This window comes from Brienomyrus brachyistius, chromosome 5, assembly GCF_023856365.1.
Source record: "Brienomyrus brachyistius isolate T26 chromosome 5, BBRACH_0.4, whole genome shotgun sequence".
Taxonomy (NCBI): Eukaryota; Metazoa; Chordata; class Actinopteri; order Osteoglossiformes; family Mormyridae; genus Brienomyrus; species Brienomyrus brachyistius.
In genome coordinates this window covers 792,143-808,566 of record NC_064537.1, presented here as the reverse complement: position 1 = coordinate 808,566, position 16,424 = coordinate 792,143, and the positions used below count along the sequence as shown (strand labels likewise).

The following is a 16,424-nucleotide window of genomic DNA, read 5'->3' as shown; positions in this document are numbered from 1 at the left end:
TTTTGTCAGACAGCTGCTCATCACATACCACCATCTCTCCGTGGTAGACTGGGGCATGCTCTTTGAAGGTGCCGTCAGGCTCCTGTGCGTTCAAGATCAGCCACTTTGTGCCACTGCAGATCACGTTCTCCTCAATGCTGATGAGACGATATGCCATGGCGAACACCTTGGTCACATATGCTGTCAGCCTGGGGGTGGGATGATGCAGAGTATTGAGTTTAGTGGAGTTCTGGTCAACGATGGAATCGCCTATTAGTAAAATCAGTTACTGCTCACCAGGTGCTGCTTGGTGTATGTTTCCAAACACTGTATGATCCGTCGTCCTTGCGAAACGTCAGCTCCTGTATATAACCTGAGTACAATTAAATGATTAAATTTTTGGATCTGATGTCTCTTAGTGAGTCTCAGTACCAGAAATCCATACATGTTTATCAGTGGTCAAGAGAAACAGTCTGGGGTCTGCTTAGGGTGATGTAGTTCAGGAGTGTGAAGCCTGTGTTTGACACACCTGTGCGGATGTACTTGATGGCAGTCTCTCGCTTATCCACTCCCACCTTCTCCCACTCGCCTGTGCTGTCCAGGTAGCGCGTGGCAATTACTGGTCCTGTGAGGCCAATCATGTTCTGCTCCCCGCAGCCTGATGGCTGCTGGATGAGGTTCCCAAGCGGTGAGCCGCTGATGACCTGGTAGATGGTCTGGCCAATCTGCTCACCTGAGCGAGTGATGCAGCATGTGAAGCTGGACCCCTGTTATGTTGAGTCCGACACCATGTGGCATCACCCAGCTAAACGTACCCGGTCAGTATAATGCCACACAGCCTTCAGGGAACATCTTCAGACTCATCTCTTCCTGAAGCACATTAACTAACCTCATCCTATTGCTGCTTCACTGACAGTTCTATTGGTTTCCATTGGCAACACTGGATGCTCTCTTTTTATGTTTTGCACTTGAGTTTGCAGGAAATGTCTCCTTGTTTTTATTTGAATAGCTTTTGATTCTGGGTTTTAGCAGTGCTTCTATGGCTCCTGCTCCAACACCATCTTGACTTTGTTCTTCATTACTCACCGAAAGCTCTGCCCTACCAGCCATTACACCAAATCTGGCTCCTTGACAGCTTTACATTTGTGATGTATTGTCTGCCTTGCTTTGGACTGCAAAAAATACTTGTAAATACTTGTAAACTTCTGCTCAATTGGCAGCCATATAGCCAAAAAAGTATGTGAACCCTTTAGAATGACTTAGTTTTCTGCATTAATTGGTCATAAAAGGACAACTCTTGAGTGCAGGCATACCAAGATGTTATTTTACCAAGATATGGTTCACAACAACTGATCCTGTTTGTGAATAACAAGCTGAAAACATTTTACAAGTCTAGGACTATAAGCCACAGCTGTGATCTCAGTTCATTTAATGGACTCCATGAGTGCATCTTCTGACTTCATTTAGCTTTTGTTGAAGTCAATAGCCTTGGGGTTCACATACATTTTCCAGCCTGCACTGTGAATGTTTGAATGATGTCTTCAATACTGTATGTACAAGAACAGTACAATAGTCTATGTTTTATTAGTTAAAATTGAGTGTTTGTTCATAATGGTAACTTAGTTAAAGATTGTGTCACATTTCATGAGCAATTAATGCATAAAATCAGGTAATCCCAAAGGGTTTACATATTGCCACTGTACATTAGAATGGATAACTGCACATACGTGAACATACACCAAATGGGTAGACTACATCACCCAACATCACCCTTATCACAGAAGGTCATCAAAGGGCTCTGGGTGGAATCCTCACCGGTCACACTGATGAATGTGTCAGCAGGGGACCCAGGCACCCTATTCTTCAGATCTGCACCCTTAACTGTCTCCATCTGATTCCCATCTGGAAGGATCAAGTACAAGGCTGTCGCACACTCATTCACTTAACAGGCATTTAGGGTTTGTAACAGCAACAGAAATCCAGGTCGAAGCCTTACTGTGTGTAGCAGGATTCAGAATGACTGTTTTAATCTCCTTCCTGATGTGTATCCCTTCAGGCTGTCAAAGAAACACAGGAACCCAAAAGGAAGGTGCTTAGCTGAAGTCTGGCGAACTTATTAATACAACAGGAAAGTGAACATTTTTCACACAGTCGGACTATAGACCGAACAAGTGACGTCGACAACTGGACAGAAAGAAACTCGCACCATCCTTGCTCTTCCAATCTGTCTGCTGACTTCCTAGGAAGAGTCACCAAAGACAGGAATGTTGCTGCCAAGGAAAGTAAATCTCTCGACAAGATCGACATTCTCCCTGCAGACACATACTGATGGCCATGCCTAAGAAGTCATGAAATACCTGGATCTTGGTTTTTATCCAGGACACCAGCAATACCAGATATTGAGACTCTCTCGAGAGCATCGATCAGAGCTACCATTTACTCTACTAAGATCATGCTGATGGACAGATGTGGGACTCAGATGAAGAAAGGCACTAACCACCACCAGCAGGTTCTTCTTCACACCATCACTGAAGGTGGAGTCATAGACAGACGCTTTGACTTCAATGGAGTGCTCCCCGAGGCCCATGGGGATAACGACGAAGGGCACAGCATAGGAGGACATTGCATCCACATCCACCTCCTGCCGGTACTTCCTCTTCTTGTGGGCCGCACTGCACACTGTCTCAGTCTCCATCAGTTCCACACGAACCTGTGGAGATGCTTCATGTTTATCCTGGAGGTCTCAGGTGGGGGGTCTGGAGTGGAGAGGATCTACAGATAGACCTTACTCTTATGTCATTCTCCATGTAGTTGTAAAGTACAGCTTTGATCTCCAGCTGCTCATTTCGCACAGCAGAATAGGGTAGTTTCAGGTCAATGAAGAAGTCCTTCATCACTTTCATCTCAAAGGGGCTCGCCATACAGATTCCTGTAGAGGGGGAGTGTGTTTGTGATTTTGCTTCAAATGTGGATAAAAACTCACTAAAATGTGCATTTCTCGGCCAGAATGGACAGATACATTACCACTTTTTTTTGACAGACTGACAGCAGTGACCTCCCAGGTGGTAATGGAGTCCTTCAAAAAATTTGTAATATCCATTGATGTAGAAGCACTGGATGGGAGACAAACACGAAAAATGAAGAAAAACAGAAAGGAATTGTTGAGTTACAGAGCAGTGTGTTTCTGCTGCAGGCAGACAGTTCAGCTGCCCCAGCAATGCAGATGGGATACAGTTATATTTTGATTAAGCATATCAAATGGCTATGGAATCAGAGACTGTTAACTGATACAGTCACATTAAATGACTGAACAGCTGCAGATTGATAACTGATACAGGCACATCAAATGGTTGTGAAATCACAGACTGATAACTGATACTGTTATATCAAATGGCTGTTCAATCATAGCCTGAAAATTGATATAGTCACATCAAGGGCTGCAAAACTGCAGACTGATAACTGATACAGCCACATCAAAGGGTTGCACAGCCACAGAGATATAACTGATACAGTCACATGAAAGGGCTACACTGCCAAAGAGTGATAACTGGTACAGTCACATGAAAGTGCTACAAGCCACGGAGTGATAACTGATATAGTCACATCAAAGCGGTGTGCGGCCACAGACTAATAAATGACTGATAATTCATCCTGAGTGTGACTGAGAGGCAGTGAGTCGTACCAGTCTGGCCTTCCTCTGGGGCACGCTGGCAGTGTCTCCTCCTGCCACAGCCAGCTTTCAGGGAACTGTGTGCGTGACACAATGTCTCTGTCCGGGGTGTAGTTATCATCATCGTCTGCTGCAGTTAGACAAGGATGGTGCGAGTTGATGTCTTGAGTGATAACGTGTCCTGCAGACTCAGCTAAACTATGCAAGAAGTTTCCTTTCCTGTTGCATCTCCTCAACATGAATAGGCACAAAAACAGCCTCTTTATCCAAAAGTAACTGCTAGAAAGTACTACTGACACCAACTTCAAAAACTAAAAGTCCTTACTAAATGTATACATGGTGCTATGTGTACTGCCTTTGCACCTTGTCTGTTTGTCTAATCTGATCAAATGCAAACTCAGTGGCAAAGCCAGATCTGAGAAGTTTTAGCACAGAGCCCTGAGCCACAGTCAGCAGGTCAGGGGTGGGACTTACAGCGTGCCAGCCCCAGGTTCTCATTGGCCGCCTTCTGCCGGTTTGTTGCAGCCTCATTGCAGCAGTGCAGAAATGCGCTGACACACTCGGCCCCGTCGATGATGAACTCGGCGCGGCGCTCGCAGGTGTACTCCATCAGGCTCTCCACCATGCCGTCTGCGCAGCACTGCTTCTGCAGCTCAGTGCTGTATTTGCCGACTGAGGGGCATAAAAACCAAAAGTGTAAATGGGGCCAAAAGATCCCCCCTCTTCTGGCCAGAGACATAAACCTGCACAGACAAAAGCCTCCAGAGTAGCATGAGGATTTACAGAGTTGCACATTTTTTTGTATGTAGCAGATGCCTTTATCCAAAATAACGTATAATTGCAACGGTGGGATGGAACTTTGGGATTTTAAGGGTCTTGCTCAAGGGTCTAAAAGTGAAATTCTGCAGACCGTGGGACCTTCTAGTTATGGGTACAGACCATTACTCTACTGAACTACACACCCCACCTAAATGGCAGATAGCAACTTTACCACACATCATATTTATCATGGGTCACAGCTGGTAGAGTACACATCCCAGCTGTGTCTACTAATGTGTGTCTGGAGTAGATGCCAAAGGCGAGTCTTACCCAACGAGGACTTCAGGTCCAGCAAGGTGATGGAGCGGCGCCGCCTCTTTGGGGGGGCGGGGCAGTGAGGCTCTGCAGTGGCAGGGCAGAGAGGGGGAGGAGGGTAGAGAGACGAGGGGGCAGGTTAACAGAGTCGCCCGGGGCACCGAGACCGTAAAGCACAAGCGCTAACCATTATAACCTGGGTGTAGAAAGTCACCCCCAGCACATGTTAATATTCTGCACGCATTTCTTACAGAGCAGCACCTGTTCTGGATTTGGTCTCCACATTCGCATTGGACTGGAAAATCAGACCGGCATCATAGAAGACGTCCATGCTGTTTCTACCGCTTCCCGCCGTGCAGCCGATGTCGTGTTTCTCGACCGTGTCCCAGATCTGTTTCCAACAATACAGAGCAGAGGACAGCGTGACTGTCCCACAAACACCACTGAGATGCCTGTGAATCTGTAAGCTGATGGTAAACACTATGTGTTACCTTGCTTTGGGTCAGTCTGTTTCTGCTGTTCAGCACGTAGACACCCTTATCCACGGCCACCAGCCCCACCTTGGCCTCGGGGTCGCCCTCAATGTTCAGAGTGAACTTGCTACGTGGTGGATATTGCGTCTTCTTCGAGGTGATTTTGAGCTTTTGGTCAAAAAAGAAAGGAAAAGTCATTGGGTATCACTGAACCAGCAGTAACATCCCTGACAGAGAAACACAGACGGAATGGCAGAAACATCAGTGATCGAACAATGTCACTGACGAAACATCAGTGCGACATAACAAACATCGGTGATGCGGTGGCGATAACAGATAGTACGTATTCTTCACACAGCATAAGCACAGCTGATACAGTGTGGTCACTGAAAGACCTTCTTCACACATCACACACATGTGATTGGTGCAGGCCTTGTACGATGGTGCACAATAACCTGGAAACAGCACAAAAAACACACACAGCCACAGAACTGCACACAGGCTGTCACACGCTTAAACAGCAGCACCGTCACATACCGTCCCCATGCAGGTGTCCTTCACATCCACCCAGACCGAGTCTGACACCACCTCTGCTGCTCCCAGGTGGTAATAAACCACCAGCCGAAATGATGGGATCATGTCTTTCCTGATCGGCAGCGACAAGGTCACCAGTGATTGACCTTTCTGCCTCTCCTGTCTGTCCGCATGCACAATCTGTCCTTTGTTCACTACCTGTGCAGGTGCAAATTTAACACCTGCATTAAAATTTCAGGTGTCAAGTCAACTGGGGCTTTAAATACAACAGCAGTATAATCGGCTGCAATAAATATAATAAGTATCTAAGATGTATAGCATACCTGGAGATTATATATACTGAACAAAAATATAAACGCAACACTCTTGTTTCTGCTCCCATTTTTCATGAGATGGACTTAAAGACCTACAATTCATTCCAGATACACAATATTACCATTTCTCTCAAACATTTCTCACAAATCAGTCTAAATGTGTGATAGTGAGCACTTCTGCTTTGCTGAGATAATCCATCCCACCTCACAGGTGTGCCACATCAAGATGCTGATCTGACATCATGGGTAGTGCACAGGTGTACCTTATACTGCCCACAATAAAAGGCCACCCTGGAATGTGCAGTTTTTTGCTTTATTGGGGGTCTGGGGACTCAGAACCGGTCAGTATCTGGTGTGACCACCATTTGCCTCATACAATGCAACACATCTTCTTCGCATAGAGTTTATCAGATTGTCAATTGTGGCCTGTGGAATGTTGGTCCACTCCTCTTCAATGGCTGTGCGAAGTTGTTGGATATTAGTGGGAACTGGTACACGCTGTCGTATACGCCGGTCAAGCACATCCCAAACATGCTCAACGGGTGACATGTCCGGTGAGTATGCTGGCCATGCAAGAACTGGGACATTTTCAGCTTCCAAGAACTGTGTACAGATCCTTGCAACATGGGGCCGTGCATCATCTGTCTGAGTGGCTGGTCTCAGACGATCTTGGAGGTGAACCTGCTGGATGTGGAGGTCCTGGGCTGGTGTGGTTACACGTGGTCTGCGGTTGTGAGGCCGGTTGGATGTACTGCCATATTCTCTGAAACGCCTTTGGAGACGGCTTATGGTTGAGAAATGAACATTCAATGCACGAGCAACAGATCTGGTTGACATTCCTGCTGTCAGCATGCCAATTGCACGCTCCCTCAATGCTTGTGGCATCTGTGGCATTTTGCTGTGAGACAAAACTGCACATTCCAGGGTGGCCTTTTATTGTGGGCAGTATAAGGTACACCTGTGCACTACCTATGATGTCAGATCAGCATCTTGATGTGGCACACCTGTGAGGTGGGATGGATTATCTCAGCAAAGCAGAAGTGCTCACTATCACACATTTAGACTGATTTGTGAGAAATGTTTGAGAGAAATGGTAATATTGTGTATCTGGAATGAATTGTAGATCTTTAAGTCCATCTCATGAAAAATGGGAGCAAAAACAAAAGTGTTGCGTTTATATTTTTGTTCAGTGTACAAACATTCCAAATATATCAGAGGTGCAGTTCAAAACACATAGACCTACAACTAATCCATCCATCCATCCATTTTCCAAACCACTTATCCTACTGGGTCGTGGGGCCTACAACTAATTATTTTTAATAATGCAAGTGGTATATGCATACCAGGTATGTGAAGTGACTGATCTGATCCTGGACCCCTGGATTGTTCTTAAGGTTCAGATTTACGAGCAGGTTGTCGCCGATTGCTAGCTCGGCTGAGGTGATCCCGATATGCAGGTAGTTCTGGGAGTTCTGATATGTTAGGTAGGGCTGGGCCACCATCGTCTTCCTTGCCTGTTGCTGTGCTTTCAGTTCTTCCATTATCGTTTCCACCTGGACAAAAACACACAGATTAAGCATTAAGTGATTAGTTTTATGATTGTTTGCACCTTATTTTTAAACATTTACAATACTCAACAGTTCAAAAGTTTAAAATGTTTCAAAATCTCTAAAGTTCAGTCTTACAATTTTTAAACATTTATTTTCATTTGCAGAATGAACTACACATTCTTATTTCCTTTTTTAAACACACCCTCAATTCATACATGCTTTCAAATAATTTCAAACAACCTCTGAATACAGTTAGGATGTAAGTTATTTTGTGCTTTGTACATCATTTGCGCAGTATATAAATCAAAAGTCACAAACTTTTAAAATATGTTGTCATGACCGTCTTGTCCGATCCTCCTGTGTGTCACGCCCCCCTCGTTTACCAGCAGTTCTAAGTTTCCTGCTATTAGTCCTGTGTATTTCAGTCCGCGTTCGAGTGTGTTTCCCCAGTCTAGTCATTGACGTTGCGTGTCTCCACTGTCTTGTTGGGATTGTTTCCCAATAAACCTCGCATTCCCTGATTCTCCATGTCCCTGCTCCTACATCCCGAAGAGGATTTCCCCTTAAAAGGATCCGCACCTCGCCGCAAGAGGAACGGGTGAACCTGCGGTGACTCAGTAGTTGGGCAGCTGATGCGAATATGCGGCGGGTAAATTTAGATTGCAGACACCCCTGTGATCAGCTGCCTAAGCCGCCCAAAGTTCTCCAGACAGTAGAGAAAAGAAGAAAGTGAAAGAACCGAAGATGGGAGACTCCGGAGGTCTTCCTGGGATCCACTTTGCTCACTGCTGCTGACCCTGCTGCATGTCGGGGGGAATCCCTCCCAGTTCTTCATCCGGTGGTGTTCACACCGGATGACGCCGCCACTTCATCCAAGCGGGCGCACGAAGCTGCCATGGCTGCCGCCTCGCTGGCGATGTCGGCAGCTTGCCCCTTTCCTGGGATGCGCCTGGCTCTTAAAGGGCCCATGTCTGTATGGGATGGGATGCCATGCCATGGGTCCCCATGGTCATTAAAGCAGCAGCACCTGCTACCGAGGCGCAAACCCTGGCTCGAGTCCCCGCAGTTCCTGTGCCGGTGGTGGATGCTCCGCCCCCTCTGGTTCCTGCTTTGCCTGCGGATTCGCCGCTGCCTGAGGTTCCTGCTTTGCCTGCGGATACGCCTCCACCCGAGGTTCCTCCTGTGCTGCCGCCCGAGGTTCGTGATGTGCCAGTGGTACTTGATCTGCCCCCCACGGTTCCTGACCCACCGGCTCCACCTACCCCTGGGCCTGCCCCTGTGACTCCTGTCCCTATTCCTGTGACTCCTGCTCTACCTTCCGAGGTTCCTGATCCACCCGTTCCTGCTCTGCCCCCTGAAGATCTTGCTCCAGTTCCTGCTCTGCCCACCAAGGTTCCTGACCCTCCAGATTCAGTCCCCCCGACTCCAGATCCAGTTCCCCCGGTTTCTGACCCTCCAGTTTCTGACCCTGCTCCCGTACACCCTGCTCCCCTGGCCCCAGTCCCTGTCCCCGCAGAGGTCCCCGATTGCCAGACTATCACTCCTCCTGCCTTGATGGAGGCGAAGGAGAACCTCAAGTGGGATCCCTCGGGGATCTCCCTCACTGTTCCTCTGAACCCCACCGGCGGAGTACCACAGCCACTGCACTAGCATGGCAGATTCTGCCCGGGTACCTGCCTCTTCGTCTCCTGCAAGGGGAGAGGACACCTGCGCCAGCGGTCGCCTGCGGTTCCCCGGGCTCCTGCTCGGTAGTCCCCTGTGGGTCCCCCTCTGATGCTTCGTCAGTCGCCTTCGATCCCACCTCCGAGTCCTCGTCAGTCTCCTGTGGGTTCCCCTGCTGTGACTCGTTGGTTGACTGCACCTTTGCCAGCTGTAGCGTAGCCTGCCGCAGCTTCACCTCTCTTCTCGCCTTTGCCGAGGTCCCCTTCTTCCTTCTCACCTCCTCTGGTGTCCCTTTCCACTTCCTCCTCGTCTCTTTCGCCTGACCCTACATCTGCCTCTTCGCCTCCTACGAGGTCCCCTCCTGCTCCTACCTCACTGCCGCCAAGGCTCCCTCCAGCTCCGACCTTGCAGTCACCAGCTGCTCCTGCGGCTGCCACCTTTCACCTGCTGGGGTTCCCTTGGGCTCCCTGTTTCCCCCCGTCCAGTGCCTTCCTGTCTTCTGGTTTCGTGCCCCCTGTGTCTGCTTCTCATCCCTGTTTCTCCTGTGTTCACTCCTGGTTCCTTCATGCCTCCCGTTGGGGTTTCCCCAGTGTCTCCTTTTTTGGTTCCCCTGTGCTTGTCTGCTTTGTTTTCTGCTTCTTTTGTTCCATGTCTGACATAGATTATAGGCTGACCAGGACCCTCTGCTGGATTAGCATTTATGGTTGGACGAATGTTTGTATTCTGGGCTTGTTTAAAAATGAATTAACAATGTGATCAGACAGAACTTCTGACGTTCAGGAAAGTTTGCAGGCCTGGAGAGAAAGTGGACCAGAACCATTGGTCTGACCCAGTTCTGTGTCTGGGTCTCTCTGGGGGGTGGTAATACTGGTGTTACTGGTAATTAGAGAAAGCCCAGCTGCTGCACTCCCCTTTGCATTCACGATAACTCACAGTAACTTTGAGGTCATTGGCCCCCCCGCCAGTATTGATGGTGAGCTTGGCCAGGCCCTCCTTGTTCGTATCGCCATACACATTTCCTGGAGAAACCTTCAGCCGGATATTTTCAGCAGGACTTTCATCTGGGTTTGTCACGTAAACCTTTTGAGGGACGACAGAGGAAAGCTCATAATGGTGCCCTGGATATTGTCGAGGACACGTCTGGCAGCACAAAGGTGTATTTCAGTATCACATTAACAGTGACCTAATACTGCCTAAATACTCTGCAGGTTTTAAATCCAAAATTCATAAATATAATGTTTAGCTTAAAAATATGCCAACAGCTTAATTGGATTTCATACAAAATAGAGAATAAACAATGAAGGGTGTTGGCTCTGACAGTCGCTGTACCATAATGTCAAACGGCATCCCGGGTTTGAAGTACTGGGGCGTCTTCTGGAAGTGAATGGAGTAGGGTGAGGTGACGATGAGGATGCCCTTCTTCTCCGCCTCCACCATCTCCGTGCCTTGGAGAGATGGGAGGTGAGTTTAAGCAGGCCGCTCTGGGCCTACAGCCTGATCCTACACAGCTGATGTGAATGTGACGTCACTGGCAGCTACATCGACGTGTCAGAACTCGGTTATAATACCCAAATGCCCAGAAAGCTGCTCATGGAAAGTGAAACAAGAATTATTGTACTAAACCACGCAGGCTGGAGATATGATAAAGTCTCATTTTAATCTAACAATCAATACACATCAAATGTTTCACCCACCATTGCTATAATTAAATCATTATTATCATCATTTAGTTGCACATACTGATACATTAAACAGTATCTTTTAGTACAGCAGTGTAGTGCTAGGTGGCGCTGTGAGCTTACCTGTTCTGGTCATGACGCTGACGGACACATAGATGGACGATCCAACGAGCTGCTCCATGTTGGGGCTGACCTGTAGGATGTGCTCCCTCTCCAGTTTCGCTTTTCCCTTCCCTTCGATGATCTGGCGGTGGGGGGGACAGATGGGTCACTCGCTTTGCTGGCCAAAAGACTGGAAGAGCAGGGAAGCCCAGGGAGATTCCCAGTTCTCAGTTAAGCAGCACTAAGAGATTCCCATCTCCCAGAATGAGCGACGTCAGGCTGTGTGTCCCATTACTCGAATGCCATGGAAAACCCAACCCAAGGTGCCTTCATTAATGGGTGACACTCGGTCAGCATGTGGGAAATTAGAAGGGATTTATTCTTTCAGAGACTCTGCTGAAAGCTTTTAGGAAGGAAGCCTTTTCTCATGGAGCAGAAGAACTGACCTCCACCCTCTGGAGAGACCCCGGAAGGCTCTTCTTCTCTCCTTCTGGAGTCATCAAGCCAAACACCACGAATGCCTTTCCATTCACCTCCTTCCCGTAGAGGTACCTTCAGGGCCAGATGAGAGACCAGCTTGAAGAGCACAGAAATATGTCATCAAAGACAAAAGAATAAATGTAAAAATGATTCAACTGATATTCAATCAAACCCTCCTACTTGGCTGTTATGTCGATAAGCAGTTCTTTATCGTCCACATAGAAAAATGATTGTTCAGCGTCCAGACTGACCTCAAATGTTGGAAGTACTTGAAGTTTGCAGGAAAAAAAACACAATAAACATCATGTAACCAGTGACAGCTGTTTGTTATATATAGTTCTACACATGGCTGGTGTATTCCGCCCATGGACGACTGACTTACCATATTCCTTGACCTCAAACTCAGCAGTGAAATTCATTTGTGGAGTTTTCTGGAATTTCCCCACCACTTTCCATGTGCCAGTGCTGCAATGTGAGAGGTGAGAGGTCATCGTACTGGAGGTGGGGGTGGGAGCATGATGCTTTGGCATTCAGACCACAGACCTGATCACTTCTGGCAGTTTAAAGGTTCCTGATGTGACACCTTTGGCAGGAAGCACTTGGACTCTGTCAATCGTTATTCCATCAGGGGTCTGCATGATACACAGTGGTTCTCTGTAAGCCGGCTGCAGTTAGTTAGAGACTCAGAGTGTGAGTGGAAACAGCAATTATTCCGTTCTAGTCCTTGGCAGGAACCCATTGATGTTAACTGTACTACTTCATTAGATATTCAGGGGATAGACTGCAGACTGTTTTAGATAAAATACAGCAATTCGGAAAATAATTATTTACCATGATTTCAACTGAAACACCATTGTTAACAGGTTCCATGCTGGGGTTCAGGGTGAAGATCCTGTAATGAACTGAAACATTATTTTTTATTTTTTAAGTAACTAGGGCAAACATCAGCTTACTCAGCTATGAAACTTTTAAAACAATACAAAGTATTTGCCTTGTTTGCAATGAATCCAAATATTTTTTCATTTCAAATCCCTGGCTACTTTTTACAATTTCTGAACACAGTTTAAACTTTTTTTCTTTAACTTTTAATTTTTACTGCTTTTATTTTGCTCTTATGATAATAATATATCTCTCATTTTACCCGTGCTGGTTGGTGTGTAGATGGTTTTATCAGTCTGAACAAAAATGTAGCCAGCTTGGAAGGACAGAAGAACTACTTTCTCCAGTTGATGTTGGGGGAACTTTGCTTGTAAGTACACATACTGTTTTTTAGTTGATGTTCTGTCAAATGCATCTTCTCTGATCTAGGGTGAAGGAAAAATGCATCATCATAAGATGGTTCTTCCTTTCTGTCTAACAGGACAGAAATGTATAACAAACAGTTGCTGGACAAGACAATAAGGGAAGGTAATACTGTGGCTGACATTCAGCACGAAACATTTGATGACTGACACGGAAAGGAGGGCGAGTAAGAGCAAGTCCGTCAAAGGAGTACGAAGGACATTAAGCAGAGCCAAAGCCTGAGGAGGAAAGGCTGCTCTACATCCAGGCATTACTTTATAACTTCATGAAATTTGTATTATTAGAGAATAAAGAAAATGGACTTACTTCAATTTCCTGAAGAGCCAGGAATTTATTCTGAGAGGTGAGAGGAACTTTTCTGCTGAAGAACTCCCTGTTTTTGGCTGGGAAGTCCTTTACTGCAATTTCCACCTCGATGTTACCTCCATTGTATTCCTGGGCCTCCACAAATACCTTCTCTTTGCTGCCCACGCGCAACAGATTGGGGGTGCTCATGATGTAGCTGAGGAGAGGGAAGGCCAAACGGGCTAAGTTAACCAAGAGAAGCACAGAGAAAGGAGAGGCTGTGCTCACAGCACATGCAGACCGTCCATAACAGAGATTCCCAGGCACAGTCATACATACACTGGCGTTATCATAGACTGTAAGTGGGTGTGATGGTTGGGGTGTGATGCACAGGGAAAGGAGAGGCTATGCTCACAGCACATGCAGACCGTCCATAACACAGGTACCCAGGCACAGTCGTACATACACTGGCGTTTTCATAGACTGTAAGCGTGTGTGACGGTTGGTGGGTGATGCACAGGGAAAGGAGAGGCTGTGCTCACAGCACATGCAGACCATCTGTAACACAGATACCCAGGCGCTGTTGTAGACTGCGAGGGTGTGATGGTTGGTGGGTGATGCACAGGGAAAGGAGAGGCTTTGCTCACAGCACGCGCAGTGTCCATAACACAGATACTCAGGCGCTATCGTAGAGTTTGAGTGTGTGTCGGTCGTTGGGTGAAGCGGTGAGTCCAGGTGCCCAACAGAGCAAGGGTGCCCAACTACTTTCTTCCCTGGGGCAAATTCCATCAGCTATACAAAGGCAAGGTCCACTCCCACTGCCCCCCAGTGCACTGGATAGGTGGGGATGGGGGTGATCGATCATGCGGTCTGGATTAAATTGTATTATGGAACAGATGCTGACCAAAGACCACCTGTCTTAGAAGAAACTGACTTAAACTGTGGGAGGTTGAAGCCACTCAGATGCATGTACTGCATGTTTCCTGTTAGCAAAACCACTCAGCGTTATTTTATGCTGTTTAGATATGACCCTGTGTGAATATCAAACGTACAGAGTAGATGGTCTATAAGTCCTCTCTGTTGATTCTGTAAAAACATTCAGGCGTCTAGGAGTGTGTGATAGGAAATGGTGATTGGAGAATAACTTCATCATCCCTGGCCAATCAGGCTGCAGGTTGAACTTTTAGAAGAACTCCTTTAACTTTTGCTACAACTAAATGCAGGGGCAGTTGCCAAATAATTGATCAAAGTTCAAACTTTTTCCAGAAGTCAAGCTCAAAAAACTGATTACATTTGTAGTTGCTGATTAATCCATCTTTCATTGTTTGCCTTTACTTGAGCCATCACGTTGACCCTTTAGACCGACTGAAAAGTCCAGGACTGTGTTTCAAATTTCCTCCTCATGCTGCAGAAGTACATTAATGTACATATGCGTGATGATCCAGACAGTGTCCTCACAGTCAGGGCTGGGCAGTAATGATATACACGTAATGACTATATTCCATCACAGTCACACATACATTGAGGTTTTAAGGCTACATCCTCATCGCTACTTTTTGTTTAAAACCATGTCAGCCTCAGGTCCCTAGTCTTCCCCTGTTTATATCCGAATTTCCATAAAACCATGTGAAAAATAGACATGTAGACTGATCTGAAATCTGCCTGACAACACGCCTGTCTGCACAGAATGGCATTAGCAGACCGCTTTTATCATCCACAAGTGACTGAAATGTTTTACGTGGCTGTAGAGTAAACATGTCTAACAACATATTATTCTTGTTTTTAGTTGTGTTATTTTATATAGAGTTGAGTGAAAATTATTGATGCAATTTGAATTGTGCAGTTTAACATTAACTGTCAGCATATTAAATGCCTTTGAATGAAAAATTAATTTGAAATGAATTTGATGTAATTAGATTTTTTTCCCCCATATCGATTATATTTCTGAGCAAGTTTGGAAAGCAAACCAAAGTATTTAGAACACATGAGCTCGGGTGATTTAACAGAATATATTTCAAATTACATTTTAGAACATGTATTCAGTTTTTTACCCAAGTAACCTACCCAACAGTCCTCACAATGTGTCTGTGTTTATGAAAATCCAGACTGGCAGTGTACTCACGGTATGTCTGTACTGATGAATATCCAGACTGGCAATGTACTCACAATATGTCTGTACTGATGAGTATCCAGACTAGCAATGTACTCACAATATGTCTGTACTGATGAATATCCAGACTGGCAGTGTACTCACAATATGTCTGTACTGATGAGTATCCAGACTAGCAGAATACTTACAGTGTGTCTGTACTTATGGGTATCCAGACTGGCAGTGTACTCACAATATATCTGTACTGATGAGTATCCAGACTGGCAGTTTACTCAGAATATGTCTGTACGGATGAGTATCCAGATTAGCAGTATACTCACAGTGGATCGCACTGATAGAGGGCGGGTAGCATCAGGGTGAAAGACACCAGCCACAGAAGGTCCATCGCTGCCCGCATCCTGCCTGCCTGCCTGCTTGCCTGGAGACAGAGTGTCTGTCCTTCCTCATCTTCTCTTTTATACACACCTGCTCCCCCCTTCTTTCGCTTCTCCAACCCCCAAAAGTAAACACCCCTTTGTTCCAAGCAAAGATACTGCATTTAAAAAATCTCAGATAGTCCCCCATTGCAGCTTTCTTACTGGAATGTTGTAGAGCTGATGAGGTGTTTACTCTGGGGAGGCAGCCAATCAGGAGTGAGTTTCTTGATATTTTTTGTTGCCCCCCCCCCTAGTCACTGCAGTAAAGTTGGCCTCATGCTTGATATTCAGTTCTCAGGCCTTAATATCTTTTAACAAAAGCAATATAGACAGCTTTTAATGACAGACTTTTGATGTCCAGAACACAGATAAGAATGCACACTAATTGTTTTTTCTTATTTTTCGTAGCTATGAAGAAGATTTTGCACAAAAAGTGAAATGGCTCAATCTGCAAAAATAATCGGTGTGTGTTGTTGTCTGTGCACCAGACATAAAAAGTCTGTCATTAAAAACTGCTTTTGTTAAAAGATATAAAAGCTGGAATACCGAAGATGCAGAGGAACAGTGGCTCTACTTTGAGCTCCTCCAAAATGTCTAAATTTCTCATCCTATATCTAAGGCTGAGCCCAGACACCCTGTATCCGTGATCTCATTCTTTCCATCACTATCCAATGTTTTGAGTTTCATGAAAAAACAAGGGAGATGCACAAATAGAGACTGATGCCAAACTATAGATCAGAAAATATCCCGATGTCCATGACATATCATAACCTTAGTCAGAATATGCAAACGTT

General features: G+C 46.0%; 1 protein-coding gene across 1 annotated transcript in view; it reads right to left on the bottom strand.

Annotated features, from left to right (window-relative positions):
• LOC125741750 (complement C3-like) overlaps positions 1 to 15,690 on the bottom strand; it is a 28,773-nt gene extending 13,083 nt beyond the window's left edge. Inside the window, exons 1-26 of the mRNA XM_049013045.1 lie at positions 15,535 to 15,690; positions 13,126 to 13,321; positions 12,659 to 12,821; positions 12,349 to 12,419; positions 12,061 to 12,149; positions 11,900 to 11,982; positions 11,698 to 11,785; positions 11,484 to 11,589; positions 11,059 to 11,179; positions 10,586 to 10,701; positions 10,190 to 10,336; positions 7,388 to 7,597; positions 5,734 to 5,928; positions 5,215 to 5,364; positions 4,985 to 5,114; positions 4,739 to 4,810; positions 4,124 to 4,321; positions 3,662 to 3,779; positions 3,004 to 3,092; positions 2,769 to 2,908; positions 2,477 to 2,689; positions 1,976 to 2,036; positions 1,795 to 1,881; positions 509 to 712; positions 277 to 352; positions 29 to 188 (exon numbers count right to left, since the gene is read on the bottom strand). Coding sequence (XP_048869002.1) covers positions 29 to 188; positions 277 to 352; positions 509 to 712; positions 1,795 to 1,881; positions 1,976 to 2,036; positions 2,477 to 2,689; positions 2,769 to 2,908; positions 3,004 to 3,092; positions 3,662 to 3,779; positions 4,124 to 4,321; positions 4,739 to 4,810; positions 4,985 to 5,114; positions 5,215 to 5,364; positions 5,734 to 5,928; positions 7,388 to 7,597; positions 10,190 to 10,336; positions 10,586 to 10,701; positions 11,059 to 11,179; positions 11,484 to 11,589; positions 11,698 to 11,785; positions 11,900 to 11,982; positions 12,061 to 12,149; positions 12,349 to 12,419; positions 12,659 to 12,821; positions 13,126 to 13,321; positions 15,535 to 15,611 — 3,360 coding nt within the window. The 5' untranslated portion in view covers positions 15,612 to 15,690. The remainder of the gene's footprint in view (positions 1 to 28; positions 189 to 276; positions 353 to 508; positions 713 to 1,794; positions 1,882 to 1,975; positions 2,037 to 2,476; positions 2,690 to 2,768; positions 2,909 to 3,003; positions 3,093 to 3,661; positions 3,780 to 4,123; positions 4,322 to 4,738; positions 4,811 to 4,984; positions 5,115 to 5,214; positions 5,365 to 5,733; positions 5,929 to 7,387; positions 7,598 to 10,189; positions 10,337 to 10,585; positions 10,702 to 11,058; positions 11,180 to 11,483; positions 11,590 to 11,697; positions 11,786 to 11,899; positions 11,983 to 12,060; positions 12,150 to 12,348; positions 12,420 to 12,658; positions 12,822 to 13,125; positions 13,322 to 15,534) is intronic.
• Between the last annotated feature and the right edge of the window lie 734 nt (positions 15,691 to 16,424).